The sequence below is a fragment of the Mustela nigripes genome, chromosome 14 (assembly GCF_022355385.1).
Source record: "Mustela nigripes isolate SB6536 chromosome 14, MUSNIG.SB6536, whole genome shotgun sequence".
NCBI lineage: Eukaryota > Metazoa > Chordata > Mammalia > Carnivora > Mustelidae > Mustela > Mustela nigripes.
Genome location: NC_081570.1, coordinates 62,358,040 through 62,378,484, shown reverse-complemented (window position 1 = coordinate 62,378,484; position 20,445 = coordinate 62,358,040). Strand labels below are relative to the sequence as shown.

At 36.2% G+C, this 20,445-nt stretch overlaps 1 protein-coding gene across 1 annotated transcript in view; it reads left to right on the top strand.

Annotated features, from left to right (window-relative positions):
- SLC44A5 (solute carrier family 44 member 5) overlaps positions 1-11,344 on the top strand; it is a 398,499-nt gene extending 387,155 nt beyond the window's left edge. Inside the window, exons 18-23 of the mRNA XM_059376880.1 lie at positions 657-760; positions 1,808-1,881; positions 2,494-2,564; positions 2,685-2,773; positions 4,288-4,372; positions 11,138-11,344. Coding sequence (XP_059232863.1) covers positions 657-760; positions 1,808-1,881; positions 2,494-2,564; positions 2,685-2,773; positions 4,288-4,372; positions 11,138-11,244 — 530 coding nt within the window. The 3' untranslated portion in view covers positions 11,245-11,344. The remainder of the gene's footprint in view (positions 1-656; positions 761-1,807; positions 1,882-2,493; positions 2,565-2,684; positions 2,774-4,287; positions 4,373-11,137) is intronic.
- The last annotated feature ends 9,101 nt before the right edge of the window (positions 11,345-20,445 follow it).

Here is a 20,445-nt window from a genome sequence, read left to right as displayed (position 1 = left end):
GTTGTTCAGCTTTAAAACAGAATGAAATGATGAACCTTGAAAACCTTGTTAAGTGAAATAAGACACAAAAGGATAAATATTATATCATTCCACTTATATGAGGTGTCCAGAAGAAGTAAATTCATACAAACTTCAATAGAAGTTATCAGGGGCTTAGGGAAGAGGAGAATGAGAAGCTATTGTTTAAGAGGTACAGAGTTTCTATTTGAGATGGTAAGTTCTAGAAATGGATAGTGATGATGATTGTGCAACACTGTGAATGCACTTAATGGATTGAATTTGAATTGACTTGTACAATATTGTACATAATTGAATAGTACACTTAAAATAGTTAAAACGGTAACTGTATATTTTACCAAAAATTTTTTAAAAGCCTATTTTTTAAAAAGATTTTATTTATTTACTTGACAGACAGAGATCACAAGTAGGCAGAGAGGCAGGCAGAGAGAGAGGAGGAAGAAGGCTCCCTGCTGAGCAGAGAGCCTGATGCGGGGCTCGATCCCAGGACTCTGGGATCATGACCTGAGCTGAAGGCAGAGGCTCAACCCACTGAGCCACCCAGGCGCCCCTAAAAAGCCTATTTTTAAAATTTTTATTTTTTGATCATAAAGTCTAGTTACAAATCACTAATAGATTTGAATATTTCATTTTCATAGAGGCCCAGAACAACGTTTGTAAATTTCTACAGTGCTGCCTAAAATGCTGTTTCTGGTGTTTGGAAAGAATGGTAAAGTTTTTTAACAGAAATGCCTATGTTATGGTAAGTAGATTATTTTTTATTTACTGATTTCTTCTTTGCAAACCCAAACCCCATTTGCACATTTCCATCTCTAACACTTTTTACCTCATGCAGTTGAATTTATCACCATGTTGATACAAGGATTTGTGATTCCCATGTATGATTCAGAGCTATGCTTTCCTAGTTGAGATAACATCTAAACTGTACTTCATTATTACTGTTAATATCTTTTTAAAGAGGGAAAATATTATTTACCTTAGAAATTTTTAATATGCTAGATTGAAAAGATTTTGTGTGTCTTTGACATTGTTTAGTGGAAGGAGAGGTTAGTCTGTATTCCACTCTGAGAAAAAAAAAGTCTTTCTAATTCTGGGACTTACGTATTTCTAGGGAATGGTCTATTTCTTCTTGTAAATCTTATGTTGAAGTGTGTGGGAATCGATAAGGCCTAACTAAAGTGTTACTTCTTTCCTGTGGGGAATATGGAGATTTTTAAAAACAGGGGTTCCAAAAACAATTCTTCTAGAATTTAGTAACTACAACCTTATGATACTTGCTGATTATCACCATGACACAGAATCTGCAGGGGTGATTCAAATAGTCCTGAAGATTTAAATAGCCATTGATTTACCTCCAGTAAGAATACTGTATTGAGCCTTTTAATCAATAAATCAATGTATCGAAAGGTGTTGTTTTCCTGAGAATAATCTTTAAAGTAAATGCTGCAACATTTTTCCTATTCACAACAGACCCTACCTAGCCCAGACACTTCAAAGACAGAAACCATATCCTGGGATTTGAAGAAAAAGATCTACTTCTGTGTGAATTCCCATGGAGTTAACAGGCATATAGTATCTGAAGCACACCTTATTGTAAACGCCCCTGACAGCTGTGCAGAGTTGAGGATGTACAGTTCTCTGGTCTCACATGTACCAAAGGCTAGAAAGAGGAATGACAGTAGCAGGCTGGGTGATAAGAGAATTAATTCATTTTCCTGTCATTGGATTGTCTGTTGGTCTTGTTAGGGCATGTTACTGACTCCAGAATAATAACAACTGTTTTCCTCAGATTGCAATATATGGCAAAAACTTCTGCAGGTCAGCAAGAGATGCTTTCAATCTGCTGATGAGAAATGTTTTAAAGTAAGTAATCAGGTTGAATTTGCAAAAAAAAATTTGGTGAACCTTGAGCATCAAATACTTCACATGTGATTTAAATTGATGGTGATCTTATTAGACATGAATATTATCTTTCAATTGGATAGATTTAAATCTCTCTCACACTATTTCTTTTGTATCTTAGAATGTTGCTTCTATCATCCATCTACATCTTCACACTCACTGGCATTTTATTGATTTTTATTATCCCTTCTGCTCAAGAAAGTCTCCACACAAACATCATGTCTCTGACCATTTCCTTCTCCTCAAATTGACAGAGTGAGCAAAAGCAGGGAAAAAATGAAACCTTCTCAAAATTCAGGGTGTCTTACTTGGGCTTTGAAACAGAGGCTGACATATCTAATTATGCCAGATAGCCCTACAATGCCATCTTCTGTTTACTTCATCAAAAATAAATCAGAACTTCATTTGGGAGGTCTACCTTCATTTCTTGCATTTAACAAAGGCCAAATAAAATTTCCAGCGAACACATATCAAAACGAGCTCATGAATTATTTACTCTCATAAATTTCAAGTGACAAATGTAATTTAAACACAAAATTATACTTTCTTTTCTTTTTTTTTTCTGATTCTCAGAGTTGCAGTTATGGATAAAGTTACAGACTTTGTTCTAATCCTGGGGAAAATTCTAGTTGCTGGATGTATAGGTAAGTGATAATAATAAATATAGTAGTAAGTCTAAAAAGTACTTGGAAAAACTTCTTTGCTATAAAAAACTATGTTTCTTTGCAAATACATAATATGCATGTTCTGCCTGCCCAATGTAGGTGTGCTGGCCTTTTTACTCTTCACACACAGATTGCCAACGATGATAGAAGGACCGACATCTTTAAATTACTACTGGGTACCTTTGCTGGTAAGATCTGGTGTCTTAGTCAGTTCAAGCGTCTATAATAAAAATATCATAGATTGGAAGGCTTAAGCAAGAATTTATTCCTCACGGTTCTGAAGGCTGAGAAGTCCAAGATTAAGGTGCCCACAGAGTCCGTTCCTGGTGAGAGCTCTCTTCCTGGTTTGCAAAGAGACACCCCCCTCCCCCGCCGTCTCACTATATCCTAACATGGTGGAGAGAGATCTCATCATCTCTCCTATCTTTTAATGGCACTAATCCCATTCATGAGGGCTCCACCCTCATGACCTACTTACCTCCCCAAACCTCACCTCTAGATATCCTCATATTAGGGATTAGGTTCAACATATGCATTTTGAGAGGACACAATTCATTCATAACCACTGTGTAATATTGACTCTGATTTATCAGAGATGGCAAAAAAAGAAAAGGGGGGGAACAAGAAAAATAATAATAGTTAACATTATTGGTCCTATTTTGTGCCAAGCCTTATTCTGTTTCAGATTGGATTGCTTAGAAACAACCTCTGAGACAGGATTGCATGCAGAATTAGGAAGTGTTTTCCTGAGATACCCTGGTAACAAGGAAGTGAGGAGGGCAGGCATGGGCAAAGGAAAAAGCTGCAGTTAGAGTGGGGGCCTCAGACATATTGATGGGAATTCTTCTGAAGGAAGAAGTAGGCCTCTGTATGTGGTGGTTGGCCAGGGATTGCCCCCTGGATGGGGGTGTAACCTTGGGAGAGGCAGTTCCTGGCAATAAGGGCAATTCCTAGTGAGGGAAGCCTCTCAGTCTTCTGCAGGCTACATGCCTAACAACTGGAGGAGAGATGCAGCAGTTGGAGAGGACCTGATGGGAGCCTGGCAGCATCTATAGCAATTAACTCATTCGCTCAATCCATATGCCATGAATACTGTTATTATCACATTCTCCCCTCGCCCACCAGTAATTTTTTTTTTCAAAGATTTTATCCATTTACTTGACAGAGAGAGATAACAAGTAGGCAGAGAGGCAGGCAGAGAGAGAGAAGCAGGCTCCCTGCTGAGCAGAGAGCCCGATGTGGGGCTTGATCCCAGAACCCTGGGATCATGACCCAAGCCGAAGGCAGAGGCTTAACCCACTGAGCCACCCAGGCGCCCCTCACCAGTAATTTTTTATAGGAGGCAGGAGGCACAGTGAGGTTAAGTAACTTGTTGAGTGAGTGCCTGGCAAGTGATTCAACCCCTAGGCAGTGTGTGCTCTTAACTCGCATGCTTTCCTGCCTCAGTGTACAGGATCCTAAATCTGGGATATTTTTGTAGGCATTGGGGATAGTGGTAAGAAAATTAACAGGTAATATAATATATTTAAATCCCAGTGCAAAGTACCCAAAATTGTTATTGGATTTTTTTGGGTCTCTATGTTGAAATCTTTTCTACATAGGGTACTTCAAAGTTTCTCATCCTGACTTTCATTTAAAGCTGAATTATTGTGCTTCTGGACAAGTTAATGACGTCTTCATTTTGTTCTTTACTCATTTGCAGACTGTCATTATTGGATCTTACCTAGTTGCCCATGGATTCTTCAGCGTCTATGCAATGTGTATTGATACAACTTTCATCTGCTTCTGTAAGTTTTTAGTATATGTGTTTTCTCCCTTTGGAGAGTAACTGAAAGATAAGAAGGTTAAGACCCATGTACTTAGCTGGCTTGTGGATTTGCTATGGTTTGGCTGCAACTACCAAATATTGTTTATTTGGAAAGAGACTCTGTTTAGTAGATGCTCTTTAAACCTTAACAGCTGAGAGAATGAAGTTGGCAAAGCACAGGAGAGTCCGCTACTGAAATGAACCTCAGACTCCACTGCATGGTGTTAGCATGAAACTGTTTTTTTCGTTTCTTAGTATTTTCAAGTTTTAATGATAAATCACAACAGAATCGTATCATTAACAGAACTGAGGACATAACTGGGCTTTGAGACCAGAGTAGAGGAACACTTTGAGGAGAGCTTTTATAATTCTGATAAAGCCAAGCTGGCAATGGTTTCAGAGACACATAGAGCCAATTCACACTATATTCACTGAGGGGAATGTCTGGGAAACAGCTCGATCATTCTGATGCTTAGAGTTAAAATAGTTCTTGCGAGCTTTCATCACTGACTTATTTCTGTGCCTCTATGTGGCATTTGTAGCTCATAATGGATAGGTTTTCTATTAGTATCTCATCTTAAAAGCCTTGGAGAACCTGATGCCCTAGGAACTTGACCTGGCCCTTACCTTCAGCCTAGAGAAAGGAGGTTCAGCAGGTGAAAGAACAAATTGTTAAGCCCTCCAGCTATGCCCTGTAGAGATTATTTCTCTGGCACCTTGTTCTTAAGAGAAGCAGAGAAAACATTCTATGACAGGTCATTACTGAGTGATCCACTTGTGTAAAATTAACAGTTTATTTTTTGGCATCACTCACGACACCAACTTTACACAGGGGTCAGGGGAGGAGATACTACTAATAAGGAGACATATTCAAGGGGGAAAAAACCAAACTTCCTAGAAAGTGGTTTGCCTTTTTTTTTCTTAATATTTAAAAATTATTTTCAGTAGCTGGACAATTCAGAAATCAAGAAAACTAGACATACTAGTTAGTTCTCTCTGGCTATGGACGAAACAGACATGTTTAATCATCTTCTAATGCCACTGTCAGCGGTTTATTAGGAGAAGCCATCTACAAAATGCCACATTCTAATGCTACTGTCAGCGGTTTATTAGGAGACGCCATCTACAAAATGCCACATGAACAAACATCAGCTCAGGTTGGAGATGGAGGAAGAGCACAGAATTGTAGTGCCTGAGACAGAGGTCTTAAATTTCAAAGATCTCTTTTTTCATCTCAGATACTAATGATAGCAACAGTGGGAGATCCCTTTAGGATCTTCCCCCTTCTTATAACTGAAAATGTCTCTGAAAATGTATCTCAGGGAATGCACAGAAGCCACTAGCTCCCAATCTTTGGAAGCTTTGGAAAAATCTTACGGATTTTAAATTTGACAAGGATATTAAATTTGAGTGGTAAGAACTGTTTCCCAACTTTTTATGTTAATAATTGCCAGCTTCTGAAAATCAGGTGTAATTTTAGCTTTACTCAATCTTGTGTGTTGAACATGAACAGTTTCCTTCTGGAGACTCTTGTCTTTGAGAATAAAGAACAAGGGATACCAAATTCTATTTCTCCTCCTCCCTAACCTTTACGATCGCAACATCTTACTTTGGAAAACATTCTTCTTAAATGGTGCTATAAGCCAAATTCTGATTGTGTATAACTGTACCCATATAATCTTTATAATTTTTTATATAATCTTTTATAATCTCTTTTTATACTTATTCTCTCGGCTGCCAGATAGCTGGTATTTTTAAAAATGCAAACCATTTGCAAACACTGTGTTTATAGAAACATGGCATCTTTTTAATATTACCAGGCAATGAGAATTTTGATCCCAGTTTGAGGAAAAAGTAATGTTATTGATGATTATTAATGTGATTCATACCAAGCTTCCTAATAATGCTTCAAGGGTAATAACAATATAGATATACTATATATGATATAGAAATATGGTTAAGGAAGAAAGAACAAAAATGTGTCCATCATATTCACTCCTCAGCTTTCCATTTTGTCTGAGAAAGGTCACTGTGAGGTCCAATGTAAAAAATCTAAATCAGTAATCCAACCATTCCCCCAAAAGGATGAAAAACAATTTAGAATTATTCCATAAATCTATGATTATCTTGTATGTTTTTACATAATATTTCTTATCCTTTGTCAAAATAATGGCTATGAATAACAAAATCTTTAATACACTTAGTGAAAACATAGAGTTAAGTTGTACTTGTATACTTATTGATAGATATTATCTACTGCGAATTCTATCTTTAGGAAGCTTATTCTGTGCCAACTTCTTACACTTCAGCATCATTTTGGGGCTTTCCCTGAATCACCCGATAGGTATGTGCTCAGTGAACACTCCGTCATTTTATTATTAGCCTAGGCAAAGCAGGAAGGTAAATTCATGTGTTATGTGAAGTCAGAAAACACTGCCAATAATTTTCTAATGCAATTCTGAGGAGATTTAAGACAGGATGACTTATAGTTAAGTAGAACCAGAACCGAACTAGTTGTTCAAGAGGCTGGGTCCTCACCTCATTCTGACTGCTCCAGAGCTTTTGACATCAGGAGAATCATTTCAATACGTGGGTCTCCGTTTCTTCATCTATAATGTTACAGGTATGGACTTTCATTAAAAGTGACTTTGGACTGAAATTCAATTACTATTCTACGTTTATCACAGACTTTTTATTCAGCTTCCTCTCAGAAGACGTGGCATTTTACCTTTCTGAAATGAACAGTCACAGATTTAGAGATGATTCTGTTGAAAGCACATGAAGGATCTTATTAATCTTTAAACTATATAAATATAAACCTTTAAACTATAAAATAAACCTCTTTGGGCATTGGTGGGATTTAGGAAGTTTTAGTTCTTCCTGGAAGAGATTGAAGTTTCTTACTTGGTCCAGCAATTTAACAGTACTAATTGTCTTATATTTGACTTTCTAACACTAATTTCTCTGATTTTTCCTTGTTTGATTCTCCAATTCATAAAAAATACATTTAATTCTGCTGCCGCTTGCTGCTTTTGCCTGCTTTGGCTGCTGCATATACAGGTGAAGATCTGGAAAGAAATGATGGATCCAGAGAAAAACCCTACTACATAGCCCCTACCCTGCACGGAACTCTGAACAAGATGCAACTAGTTCCCCAGAAGCAGAAAGACTAGAAAAGCTCCAAACAGTGACATTCATTTTTTAAATAGAACTTTTGTAAATTAGATCATTTGTAACTTGAAAATGATGCTTTTGAGTAATGTGAAATTTCTGAGCTTATTCCTGAAAAGCCAGAACGTGGTACCACCTGAGGTGACAAGCATTTGATGACAGTAGCCTCTGTGAACTAGGCTACTTTATTGACTGTGGTCCCAGCTGAAAAGCAAGGTGTAAATGTCAAACATTTTTAAAGCCTATAGCCAAAAGTGTTTTAAATGAGACTTTTATAACTCAGAGTGCTGTTTCCCACTGAAGCACTTTGCTCGCCTTTCTTTTTATAAATGTATATTTGTAAAGGGTATTCAGGCAATTTTTTGAAAGCACTATAAATGTATAGTCAATTAGCCATAAAGAGATGATATAGCTAACCAGCATATGGTACTAAATTTGTAAATATGGTGCTATGGTTATAGCTGCTCCAGCTAGTGGACAGCTTTCTCGACTGTGATTAAACTTGTATAAATGTTTTCCTAGGAAGTATATTTCAGTGTGTGATTCAAGACCATTTGAAACAGAGATGTTAATGTTATACAAGTTCCATAGAGAACTCTGCTAGGTAAAAATTACTGGGGAACCTCCTAGCCCACTTTGTTTTAGTGAAATTATATTCATAGTAAAGTTGAATCTGGGTTTTGGGATATCATTTCCAATAATATGAACATCTAGCCACCATGAATATATTCTGAACAAAACTGAAATAGGTACATAACTTATACCTTTTGTCTCTAACCCAGATGGAGACCAGTTCCTATTTTCCTATTCCCACCATACAGAAAATTGGAATGGATTTGTTTCAGAAGAGTGATTCTGTCTTTCACAAGCATATCTGTTTTTCTAGATGAAAGAGATTTTTTTTTTTTACTTCATTCTACAAAAGGTTTAGTTGTAGCTCAACTTATGTGAGGAAAGAGAAAAGATGATTAAGACACTACAGATTTTATCCTAAGGGAATATACTACTAGCACTCCACTGTTACCTTTTCTTGTACCTTTATAGGGGTGTACTGTGCATTAGGAAATCTCTCCCTTGAGAGTTTTAGTAGGAAAGTTATTTTTATACTCCATCCTTGCTGGTCACAGCAACAAGCTGGTTGCTGGCAGCCATACCTTAGTCTTTTGCAGAGTGGAGCAGAACATGAATCAGACACTCAAGTACTTTGCCCATCTACTCCTGTGTGCACACGTGTATGATTTGGCTAACAGTTACCCCAAAGGAACACTAAATCAAGTAGTATCCTTGGGCATTTACACTAAGCTTGTGTATAGGGATTATTTATGTATTGATAGAAAGAAATATGTTTATCTAAGATTGTGGTCAAAATGTGATCTAACTATGATCCATGTATTTAAGAAGAGTCAGAAATGTATCATCGTGTCACAAATTAATTTAATTTATGTGACAAATTAATGTCACAAATTAAAAACCAACTTACTTAATGATCCTGAAGTATGGGAACATAGATTTAGACTGATTCTGATAGCTTAATAGCAAGAAGTCAATGAATATGGAAGATTTTCTAAATAGGTCTTTATAATGGCCACCATCTTGTTCTTGGCTTATTTTCTTGAGATTATTAGAGTCAGAAGTGTCACTTGGCTTCACCTAGTGGCAAAGGGCCTTCACTCTCATTCTCCTTGAAGCATAAATTCAGAGAAGGGTAATAATCTGTCTTTCTGGACGGTTATTGTTATCCAACAACACAGAAGTCTCAACCAAGATCTAGTAAATAGTTACTTCTCTTTTTTCTATTTTTTTTAAATTTAAAAAAAAATTTAAGATTTTATTTATTTATTTGACAGGCAGAGTTCACAAGTAGGCAGAGAGGCAGGCAGAGAGAGAGGAGGAAGCAGGCTCCCTGCTGAGCAGAGAGCCTGATGTGGGGCTCAATCCCAGGACTCTGGGATCATGACCTGAGCCGAAGGCAGCAGCTTTAACCCACTGAGCCATCCCGGCGCCCCAACTTCTTTTTTTTCTTTTTCTCTTTCTTTGTTTTCTTTTTTCTTTTTCTTTTCTTTCTTTCTCTTTCTTTCTTTCTTTCTTTTCTTTTTTTTTTTTTTTTTGAGAGCGAGAGAGAGAGAGTGCAAGTACATGTGTGTACACACGAGCAGCAGAAAGAGGAGAGGGAGAGAATCTTAAACACAATCCACATCCAGTGGAGAGCCCAGTGCTGGACCTCATGACCCTGAGATTATGACCTGGGCCATAATCAAGAGTAGGAGGCTTAACCATCTGAGCTACCCAGGTGTCCCAGTTACCTCTCTCTTAAGTGTTGAAAAATGATAGAGAATATATCCTCTTCAGGAGTAGTTGAATGATACATAATGATGAAACAACACAATTCTAATTCTTTTTGGTAGGCAGCAGAATCATTCTGAGAACTTCTAATAGACATCTGTGCCCCTTCCCTAACAGATTCTGATATTTTGTGTTTGGGCACGGGGTAGCTTGTGAATTATTATAAAGTTCTCTAGTTGATTCTGATACACATAAAAATTGGAAAATCACTTGAATAAAATACAAATCAACATGCAAGAAACTAGTTGCCTGTATTATATTCTTGACTGTTTCAGGAGTTAGAAAATTAAGACAAAGATTAAGAAAATTAAGACAAAGACTTTGAATAATCATAACTACTTCTGTCTTTTAGATTCTTGGACTAGGTGGGTCCCATGTGTTACATGTTTAATATTATATCTGCTGATCAGACCAAAAAGTTCACTAGAGTAAGAGAGTTCACTGAATTATATGGAGGCACATTCTATAGCTGGTTATAATTTAAGGATATAACCCATGGGTACAAAATCATAAGAAAAGAAATGTCATTTAGCTCAATATTTTTAAATTTCTTTACTACTTAAAGGAAGAAGTTTTAACTATATTATGGACCTAGTTCTAGTTAGAAAGAGTTTTCCTCATTAGTTACTTCTTTGTGTAGAAGAGAATAAAAATGAGCATTATTTTTGAGGGAAGAAATTAGAAGCTATTATCTTATAAAGCAATTAAAGTAATTAACTGCAAAACAATATTTTTCAAAACTTGCAGTTTAAGGCTTTGAAATACATTAAAACTTTACAAATCTTTAAAACTGTACTACCCAAACTGTTGATGGCAAAACAAAAGAAATTTTGAACAAACACAATAATTTAGAAAGTAAATTGAGTACATATTACTTTTCAGGAATTTGAAGGTGAATTTAGAAATTCCGGATGAGGCTTTTTGTTTTTGTTATTTTTGGTTAGTTTGCCATCCGAAAGAAGGTAGAAGTTATTTCCTCAATCATGCCCCTGAGAGGCATGCATTATTGGCAGACTATGACTTCATACACAGAATTAGATGGTATTTTACTAACATGATAACAAGGGCTGCTTGTTTTCTCATAGGTATGTTTATAATGATGATACCAAACTATGCTATTTTTAAAAAGAGAATGTTTTGAACTGCTGTAAAGCAAGTGTGCAGCAGATGGCGACGTTACTTCTCTTACAGTTTTGCTTTGATATTTACTCTGTGCCATTCTTCCTCCTAGTGGAAGATATAGAAAGAAACGATGGTTCTCCTGAAAGGCCCTATTACACGAGTCAGTCTCTGCTGAAGATTTTGAACGAGCCAAATATGCAAACTAAGAAGCATTAGAAGTGCAAACTGTGGTCATCCTGCAGCGTGGTGTGTAACCTAATCTTCATCTGCTGTGTCTGCACAACACTCGTTTCATAAGTGCTTTGTATTTGGGACACTGTATTCACCACCTTGTTGGCTTTTATTTGCATGTTTAATACCAAAGCTTATACTGTAATATGTGAAGCCATCAGAAGTCGCAAGGGAATTGTTAACAACATGGTACATTTTTATACTAAGATCTTTTGTTGTGTAATTCATTTTTAAATACAGTGGCTTGGATGTTTTGAAAACACTATTGAATGAATATGTTCATATTCTTTATATATTACATTGAAAAATGAAACGTTATTTAAACTGATAGCTCCTAATATATTTTTTAAATTACAACTAAAAGACTTCTGCAGGGAAAATTGGTCAACGAAGTGAAATAGAAAATTCTAAAGTTTTCCCCACTCCTGTTTGACAGTAAATTGGTAAAAGGACTGCCTGCTCCAGATTTTGCTCTCTTTAAGTATAGAATGTTTCCTATTAAACAAATTGCCAATCATCCAGCCTTTACTACTTAGTCCTCTCTGACAAAGTGCCTTACTGGCTGTTTAATATTACCCAGCTTTTGTGGGCAAGTTTACAAACGCTGTTTAAAAAAAAACAAAAAAACAACCTGCAATGTTTAGTGATTGAAAGAAGTCTTCTTGAATTTGTTTTCCTCTTAGCTCACTGGTTAGAAACCACTTGTCATTTCAGTATGTTTGATATCTTCACTATATAGAGTATGTTTTGCAGCATCAACAATTTCCCTTGCGCCTAGTGGACATTCATGAATGTGTACTACACGCAAGAAAAAAAAAAGTGAAAGGTTGCTTGTTAGTTTTTTTTTTACTAAAAGTGAAAAGTTTAAAAATCTAATCTTTTCTATAGTAAATCTTTGAAAATAGGTATAAGATTACATTTCTCAATGTTTTACACAGTTTGGAAAAGGACACCTTGAAAAATTACAAAGGGAAACTTTACCCCTGGAAAGGGTGCTCACAGGTGTCATGTACTGAATTGCTCTGTTTTAAATGATTGTTTATTATCATCAAGAAGTGGTCTATGTATGTTATTTCATTTTTTAACTTTTGATATGAAATAATCACTTTATTAATAATGTTAACTTTTATTGTGCTAATGTAAAAAGGAACATGATTTCTAATTCAATTTTAAGTAATTTTACTAGTACTACTAACTTTAAAGAAAATGAATTCAGTTGGTTACTCAGTGTTAAAGTATTCACTACAAGGGAATGTCAGTCAGATATGATAATTTGTGAAAAAGCCTTGAGAATCAACTGTAAGTTACTATCAGCTTATCTATGATCACATTTGTTTAAATGTGACTTTAGATATTCTTTTATGCCAAAAACAAACTCACATGAGCACATGACAGTCTGAGCTCTATAATCACTGTGTTTCTGCTGTGCAGAAATATTAGGAACATATTGTCTAAATATCTTTGATAACTAAAATGTTTAATATTAAATAAAATTTGTTGTTACTCATCATTTTAAATCTGTTTTTTTTCTTCTAATAAAGATTTAGATTTAAAAAAAAAGCCCTGTCTTTTTATTTCTTTAAACTAGAAAATGAGAAAAGCTTTAGTTTTTAAAACCTATCACAGGCTGACAGAATCTTCTCTGTATGAACTAAGGGTTTTGTTTATTTTTTTTTTACTAGATTTATCCTTTTAAAAATTTCCATTTTTCTCTAGCTGTGCATTGTCCAATAACTGTAACTGATAATTTATATGAAGTGAATAGGTAAAAACTAAATGGATAAGAAATAGATTTTTAAAACCCAAACAGTGGCCTAAATTAGTTGGTCTTTGTTTTAATTTACCAAAGGTTTGCTCAGTCCCTCATTTGGTTTTACCAACATTGGAAGAAGCAAATCTCATTTTAAAGGCAGGGATGAATTTAGAGAAGGTTTAAAAAACGTGAACACTAATGATAGTTTTCTAAGACAAGATTAAGTGTACCTATCAATAGCTCATCTTAAGCTAAAAGTTTTCTTTTACATCCAGCTCTTCCTTAACAAATGTGTAAAAATCCGTTTTTTACTTAAGTCATCAAAATTAATTTTTCTTTAAAATTTAATGGATTTCTTTCAATGGAAACATAAAATATTCTTGCAGTTTTCAGTGTTCTTTTAAAATGTTCCAAATCTAATTAGATGCTAATACAATTAGTGATTCTTACTAACTTAAAATAAAAATACAGTTTGGTTTCTGGAAGAAATCTAAATTCTACTTTAGATTTTAATAACTCTTACTTTTAGAAGATAAAGCACTAATCCTATTTCTAAAGTGTTTGAAACTAGACTATGAATAGATTTTTCTGTGTTGCCTACAAAGTTTAAGAAGTTTGTAAATCCATACACTACAATTACACTATTAAAAGTTCTGGGGAATCACCAGGCAAAATGCAGTTATTATGTAAACTAATATTGGAAATGGGCTCTGTGTAACAATTCTGTATTTTCCTTTTACTGTGTAGATGAATAGCACTCATTCCAATGTATGTTCTTTCACTTTTACAAGTGGTGCCTCAGGAAATTGCTCTTAAACTCTAACCAGGCACAATAATTATCTCCAGTATTATCTGGTTCTGGGCTGGGGAACATGCTTTATAAATCAGTCTTTGTTGGCATAAGATGGACAAAATTGAACTAAAATTATTATTGCAGACCATGGTATATGAAATGGTGTCGACATTTTTTCCAGTTTTTTTGCAAATATTATCCTTAATGTTTGTTTTTAAAGTATAGCTATATGATTATAAGAATACAATTCAATAAATTACAGATGAAAATAAATAGCTTACCAATATAGCAGTAATAATTTACTTTCCCAAAGTAATTGTCCATATATCGTGTTTTTTCCGCTAGAACTAACATGGATATTGAAGACTTCTCTGAGGACCTAAGTTACTTCTGGCCCCTGTGAGTCTATACATCTCCCAGAAAACAAAACTATCCCTCACTAAAACAAATGTGATTAATTCACTCATGAAAATTGAGTACCACATTATACAAGGCTTGGACATCAGGATAACTTCAAGGTCATGGACTCTCGGGCCAAATTAGCCAACTTCTCCACAACCTTCCAAGAATAAAAGGTAGCTAAAACAGCACAGAATCTGGCAATATCTTTTCTAATGTTTTTTTGTGCTGGGAAGACTGGGGACTGTTATGGCACATTTGAAAGCAATCAAGAGTTCCAGGGAAGATGACAGAGTAGGAAGATCCTAAGCTCACCTCCTCCAGGGGATACAGCCAGATAACACCTACATCAGGGTAAACAACCCAGAAAAGAACCCAAAGACTGACAGAACAGACTCTGCACAACTCAATGTAGAGAAGAGGTCACATCAAAGAGGGTAGGAAGAACAGAGATGCCTTGGGAACTAAACAGACCCATAACAGTACTGTCTGCAGGAGGGAGGGAGGCCCTGGGTGTGGAGGGGGAGAGAAGCAGAACTTCACACTAGGCATACCACACATGGGGAACCTGCACAAGAAAGAGGAATCCCTATAACGTTTGGCTTTGAAAAACCAGAGGGGTAGATTTTCCAAGTCTTACAATCAGTGGCGCTTAAAATCTGTAACTTTAAAAATCAGCAGGCTGGCCCCTGGGCAAGCGAGGAGGGCAGTAAGAATCTGAGTCCCTACACTTAAAGAGACAGTACAACAAATATCCCCTCAGAGATACTGCACAGATGCTGCAGTATGAAAAAGTCTGGGCTAAAGAAGAGGGAGATTTGTTTATTATCCTCAGTGTGTGTGCTGGATGGGGAGGGATCTCTGAGAGATTTTGAGAACAAAATTTCTGGAGGGTGCCATTGCCCTCCCCTGACTCCTAGTCTAGATACACAGAAGCCTGCAAGAATAAGCATAGTGTCCACACTTTCCACCTTGCTTATGAACAGTGAGCCCCACCACTGCACATGTCTGTGGATTTAAGCCCTCTAACCCAGCAACAGTTTTGCCTGTCAGCTGCAGGGCCCTTCCCATAGCAAAACTGTACACCTTGCTGGCACCGTGCACCCCACTTCCACACTCTCCTGTGGAGTCGCCCCCCCCTCTAACCCTGTACCAGGAGTTCCTAAAGCAGCTCAGTTCTTCTCCCACAGCAGATCTGTCCAAACCTTGCTAACATTGTGCACTCTGTCCCTGCAATCTCCTGCAGACCTGCCCCCTCCATTACATCATTTGCTGAAGGATCCTGACAGTGTGCAAGCACCCAGCAAGGGTCAGAAGCTCTCCAAAGTGATTCCTGCCCTAGGGAGAGGATAAGATAACCACCAGTTCAACTGCAGCTCTAGCAAGGGGGCAGACTTCTAGTCTAACTGTGGGCCCCCTACCAACAAAAGCTTCTCAGAGGAAAACAAGGGAAAGCACCCTGCAGTTCAGCGCTACAGCATCTCTGGCAATTACTAACTAGACTGATGCAACTGAAGGCAAAGGCAGCCCCAGACTGGCCCACCGATGACACAGGGTCCAAATGCTGCCCACAACAGGGAAAGGGAGCTATTGCAAATGACTGGACTAAAGGCAAATGCAGCTCAGCCATAACAGCAGGATGCACACAACATAGGAGACACTTCTGAAGCACCAGGTTCTGGGGAATGGGTGACATTGCACTGCAGGTCACTACTTTCAGGAACAGGAGACATAGCTGATATTCCTAACACATGGAAACAGACACAGAGAGCTAAACAAAGTGAGACAGAAGTATATATCTCAAATAAAAGAACAGGACAAAAATCACAGCAAGAGACTTAAAATGGAGGTAAGTTATATACCTGCTAGAGAATTTAAAGTAATGGTCATAAAGATACTTCTTGGACTTGAGAGAAGAGTGGAGGAACTCAGTGAGACTCTTAAATAAGAGAAAACATAAAAATTAATGAATATAGATGAAGACTCAATAATTAAAATTAACTATACAATAAATGGAACATGTAGTAAAACAGAGGAAGCAAAATTGATCAGTGACCTAGAGTACTGAGTAATGGGAGCAATCAAGGTGAAAAAGAGAAAATAATAATAAATAAAAATAGACTTAGGGACCTCAGTGACATTATCAAGCATAGTAACATTCACATCATACAAATCCCAGGAGGAAAAGTGAGAGACAAGGGGAAAAATGTATTTCAAGATATAATAGCTGAAAAATTCCCCTAATCCGGGGAAGGAAACAGAAATCCGTATCCAGAAGGCACAGAGAGCACCCAACAAAATCAACCCAAAGAGGACCACACCAAGACACATTGTAATTAAAATGGAAAAAAGTAGTGATAATGGATTTTAAAAGCAGTAAGGGAAAATAGTTACATTCCAAGGAAACCTCATAAGGCAATCAGCTGATCTTTCAGCAGGAACTGCAGGCCAGAAGAGAGGGGGCCATGGTATATTCAAAGTGCTGGAAGGGAAGAATTTGCAGCCAAGAATATGCTATGCAGCAAGGTTATCAATCGGAACAGGAGAAGAGATAAAGAGTTTTCCAGACAAACATAATTAAAGGAATTCATGACCACTAAATAATCCCTACAAGAAATGTTAAAGGAACTCTGCAAGTGAAAAACAAAAGCTATAAGTAAGAGTAAGAAAAATATGAAGCACAAAAAAAGTATATAATAAAAATCAGGCAAGAGAAACACAAAAGGATGCAAAATTTGAACCGAATATCTGAAACATGGAGAGAACAGTAAAGGATGAGATCAAAATTAAACAACCATCAGCTTAATATAGACAGCTATATACAGAAGATGTTATATATAAAATGGTAATCACAAGTCAAAAAATAGTACTATATATGCAGAAAATAAAAAGTAAGAGATCCAAGAATTTTGCTAAAGAAAACTAATCATGGGAGAAGACAGCAAGAGAAGAAAGGAGCAGAGAGGAACTACCAAAACAACCATAAAACAAGTAACAAAAAAGCAATAAATACACACATGTTAAAAATTGCTTTGAATGTAAATGGACTAAATACTCCAATCAAAAGACATAAGGTCACAGAATGGATAAAAAAGCTAAATCTATCTATATGTTACCTACAAAAGACTCACTTCAGACCTAAAACACTTATAGGTTTAAAGGGATAGAAAAATATTTATCATGAAAATGTAAGTAAAGAGAAAGCTGGGTTACCAATATTTATATTGGATAAAATAGACTTTAAAATAATGGAGATTGTAAAATAAAGATGGTAACAAGGAACAAAGAAGGATACTACAAAACCATAAATGGTGCAATTCAACAAGAAGATATAACAATTGTAAATGTTTTAGCACCCACCATGCAAGTACCCAAATACATAAAGCAGCTAATAACAAACATAAAGGAAATGATCAATAATAATACAACAATAGTAGGGGACTTTAACACCCCACTTAAATCAATGGATAGATCACCCAAACAGAAAAGCAGCCAGGAAACAGTGGCTTTGAGTGAAACAACAGACCAGGTGGATCTAACAGATATATTCAGAATACTGCATTCTAAACAGCAGAGTACACATTCTTCTCAAGTGTACATGGAACATTCTCCAGAAGAAATCACAGGTTAGGCCACAAAACAAGTCTCAACAAATTCAAAAAGATAAAAGTCATACCATACCTCTTTTCTGACTATAACACAATGAACTAGAAATCAACCACAAGAAAAAATATGGAAGGAACACAAACACAAGGAGGTTAAATAAAATGCTACTAAACAATGAATGGGTCAACCAACCAATCAAAGAGGAAATTAAAAAATATATGAAGACAAATGAAAATGAAAACACAACAGTCCTGGAGCACCTGGGTAGCTCAGTTAGTTAAGTGTCCAAGTCTTGGTTTCAGCTCAGGTCCTGATCTCATGGACCATGAGGTTGAGCCCTGCATTAGGCTCAAACTCAGCAGGTATGCTTGAATATTCTCTCCCTCTTTTGCTTTTTTCCACTCATGCTCGCTCACTCTCTCTCTCTCAAATAAACGAAGAAAGGAAGGAAGGAATAAAGGAAGGAAGGAAGGAAACACAATAGTCCCAAATATTTGGGATACAACAAAGGGTGTTCGAAGAAGGAAGTTTATAGCATTACAGGCCTACCTCAAGAAGCAAGGAACATCTCAAATAAATAACCTAATCTTACACATAAAGGAATGAAAAAAAGAAGAGCAAAAACATCCAAAACTAGGAGAAGGAAGGAATTAATAAAGATCAGAGCCAAAATAAACAAAATAGAAACTAAGAAACAATAAAACATCAATGAAATGAGGAGCTGCTTCTTTGAAAAGATCAACAAAATCAATAAGGCTTTAACTAGACTAATAAAAAACAGGACTCAAAATCATGAATGAAAGAGGAGAAGTAACAATTGATACCACAGAAATACAAAAGATTGTAAGAAAGTATTATGAAAAAATATATGTCCCAAAAATGGCAACCCAGAAGAAATGGATAAAGTTCTAGAAATATATAACCTCCCCAAACTGAATCAGGTATAAACAGAAAATGTGAACAGGCCAGTTACTCACAATGAAATTGAATCAATAATCACAAAACTATCAGTGAACAGGCTCACTGGTGAATTCTACCAAACATGTAAAGAAGAAAAGAGCATAAAAAGCATTTGAGGGCTCCTGGGTGGCTCAGTGGGTTGAGCCGCTGCCTTCGGCTCAGGTCATGATCTCAGGGTCCTGGGATCGAGTCCCGCATCGGGCTCTCTGCTCGGCAGAGGGCCTGCTTCCCTCTCTCTCTCTCTCTGCCTGCCTCTCTGTCTACTTGTGATCTCCCTCTGTCAAATAAATAAATAAAATCTTTAAAAAAAAAAAAAAGTATTTGACAAAGTACAAAATCCATTCAGGATAAAAACTCTCAACAAAGTAGACTAGAGTGAACACACCTCAACATAATAAAAGCAATCTTTGAAAAAAACCACAGCTAATCTCAAACTCAATGTTGGAAAACTGAGAGCATTTCCCCTAAGGTCAAGAATAAGACACTATTAAAAACAAGAAGTCCTGGCCACAGCAATCATATAATAAAAAGAAATAAAAGACATCCAAACTGGTAGGGAAGAAGTAAAACTCACACTGTTTGCACCCAACATGATTGTATGTACAGAAAGCCCTAAAAACTCCACTAAAAAACTCTAGAATTGATAAATGATTTCAATAAGTTGCCAGGATAAAAATAAATGTAAAGAAATCTGTGGCATTTTTATGTATTAATAATGAAGCAAGAGAAAGAGAAATTAAGAAAACAATCTCATCTACAATTACACCAATAATAATAAAATATCTAGGATAAACTTAGCCAAGGAGGTGAAAGACCTGTACTCTGAAAACTGTAACACACAGATGAAAGATATTGAAGAAGAAACAAATAAAAAGATATCTCATGCTTATGGATTAGAAGAACAAATGTTAAAATGCCCATACAACTGAAAGCTATCTACAGATTTAATGCAATCTCTGTCAAAATAGCAACAACATTTTTCACAGTACTAGAACAAACTATGCTAAAAAAACTGTGTGGAACCACAAAAGACCCCAAATAGCCAAAACAATCTTAAAAAGAAAAACAAAGCTAGAGATAGCACAAGTCCAGAATTCAATATATACTATAAAGCTGTTGTAATCAATACAGTATGGTACTGCCACAGAAAAAGACCCACAGATCAACGGAATAGAATAGAAAGCCCAGAAATAAACCCATAATTGTTTGGTCAATTAATCTTTGACAAAGGAGTAAATAATATGCAATGGGAAAAAGAGAGTCTCTTCAACAAATGGTGCTGGAAAAACTGGACAGCTCCAAGCAGAAGACTAAAACTGGACCGCTGACTTACACCATACACAAAATAAACTCAAAATGGATTAAGGATTAAATGTAGACCTAAAACCATAAAAATGCTGTAAGAGAGCACAGGCTGTAATATCTCTAACATTGGCCAGAGCAACATTTTTCTAGATATGTCTCCTGAGGCAAGGGAAATAAAAGCAAAAATGAACAATTGGGACTATGTCAAAATGAAAAGTTTCTGTACATCAAAGGAAACAAACAAAAAACCAAGACAACCTACTGAATGGGAGAAGATATTCGTAAATGACATTCCCAAAGACAAGTTAGTCTCCAAAATAGATAAATAACTTACACAACTCAAAACAATCCAATTTAAAAATGGGCAGGA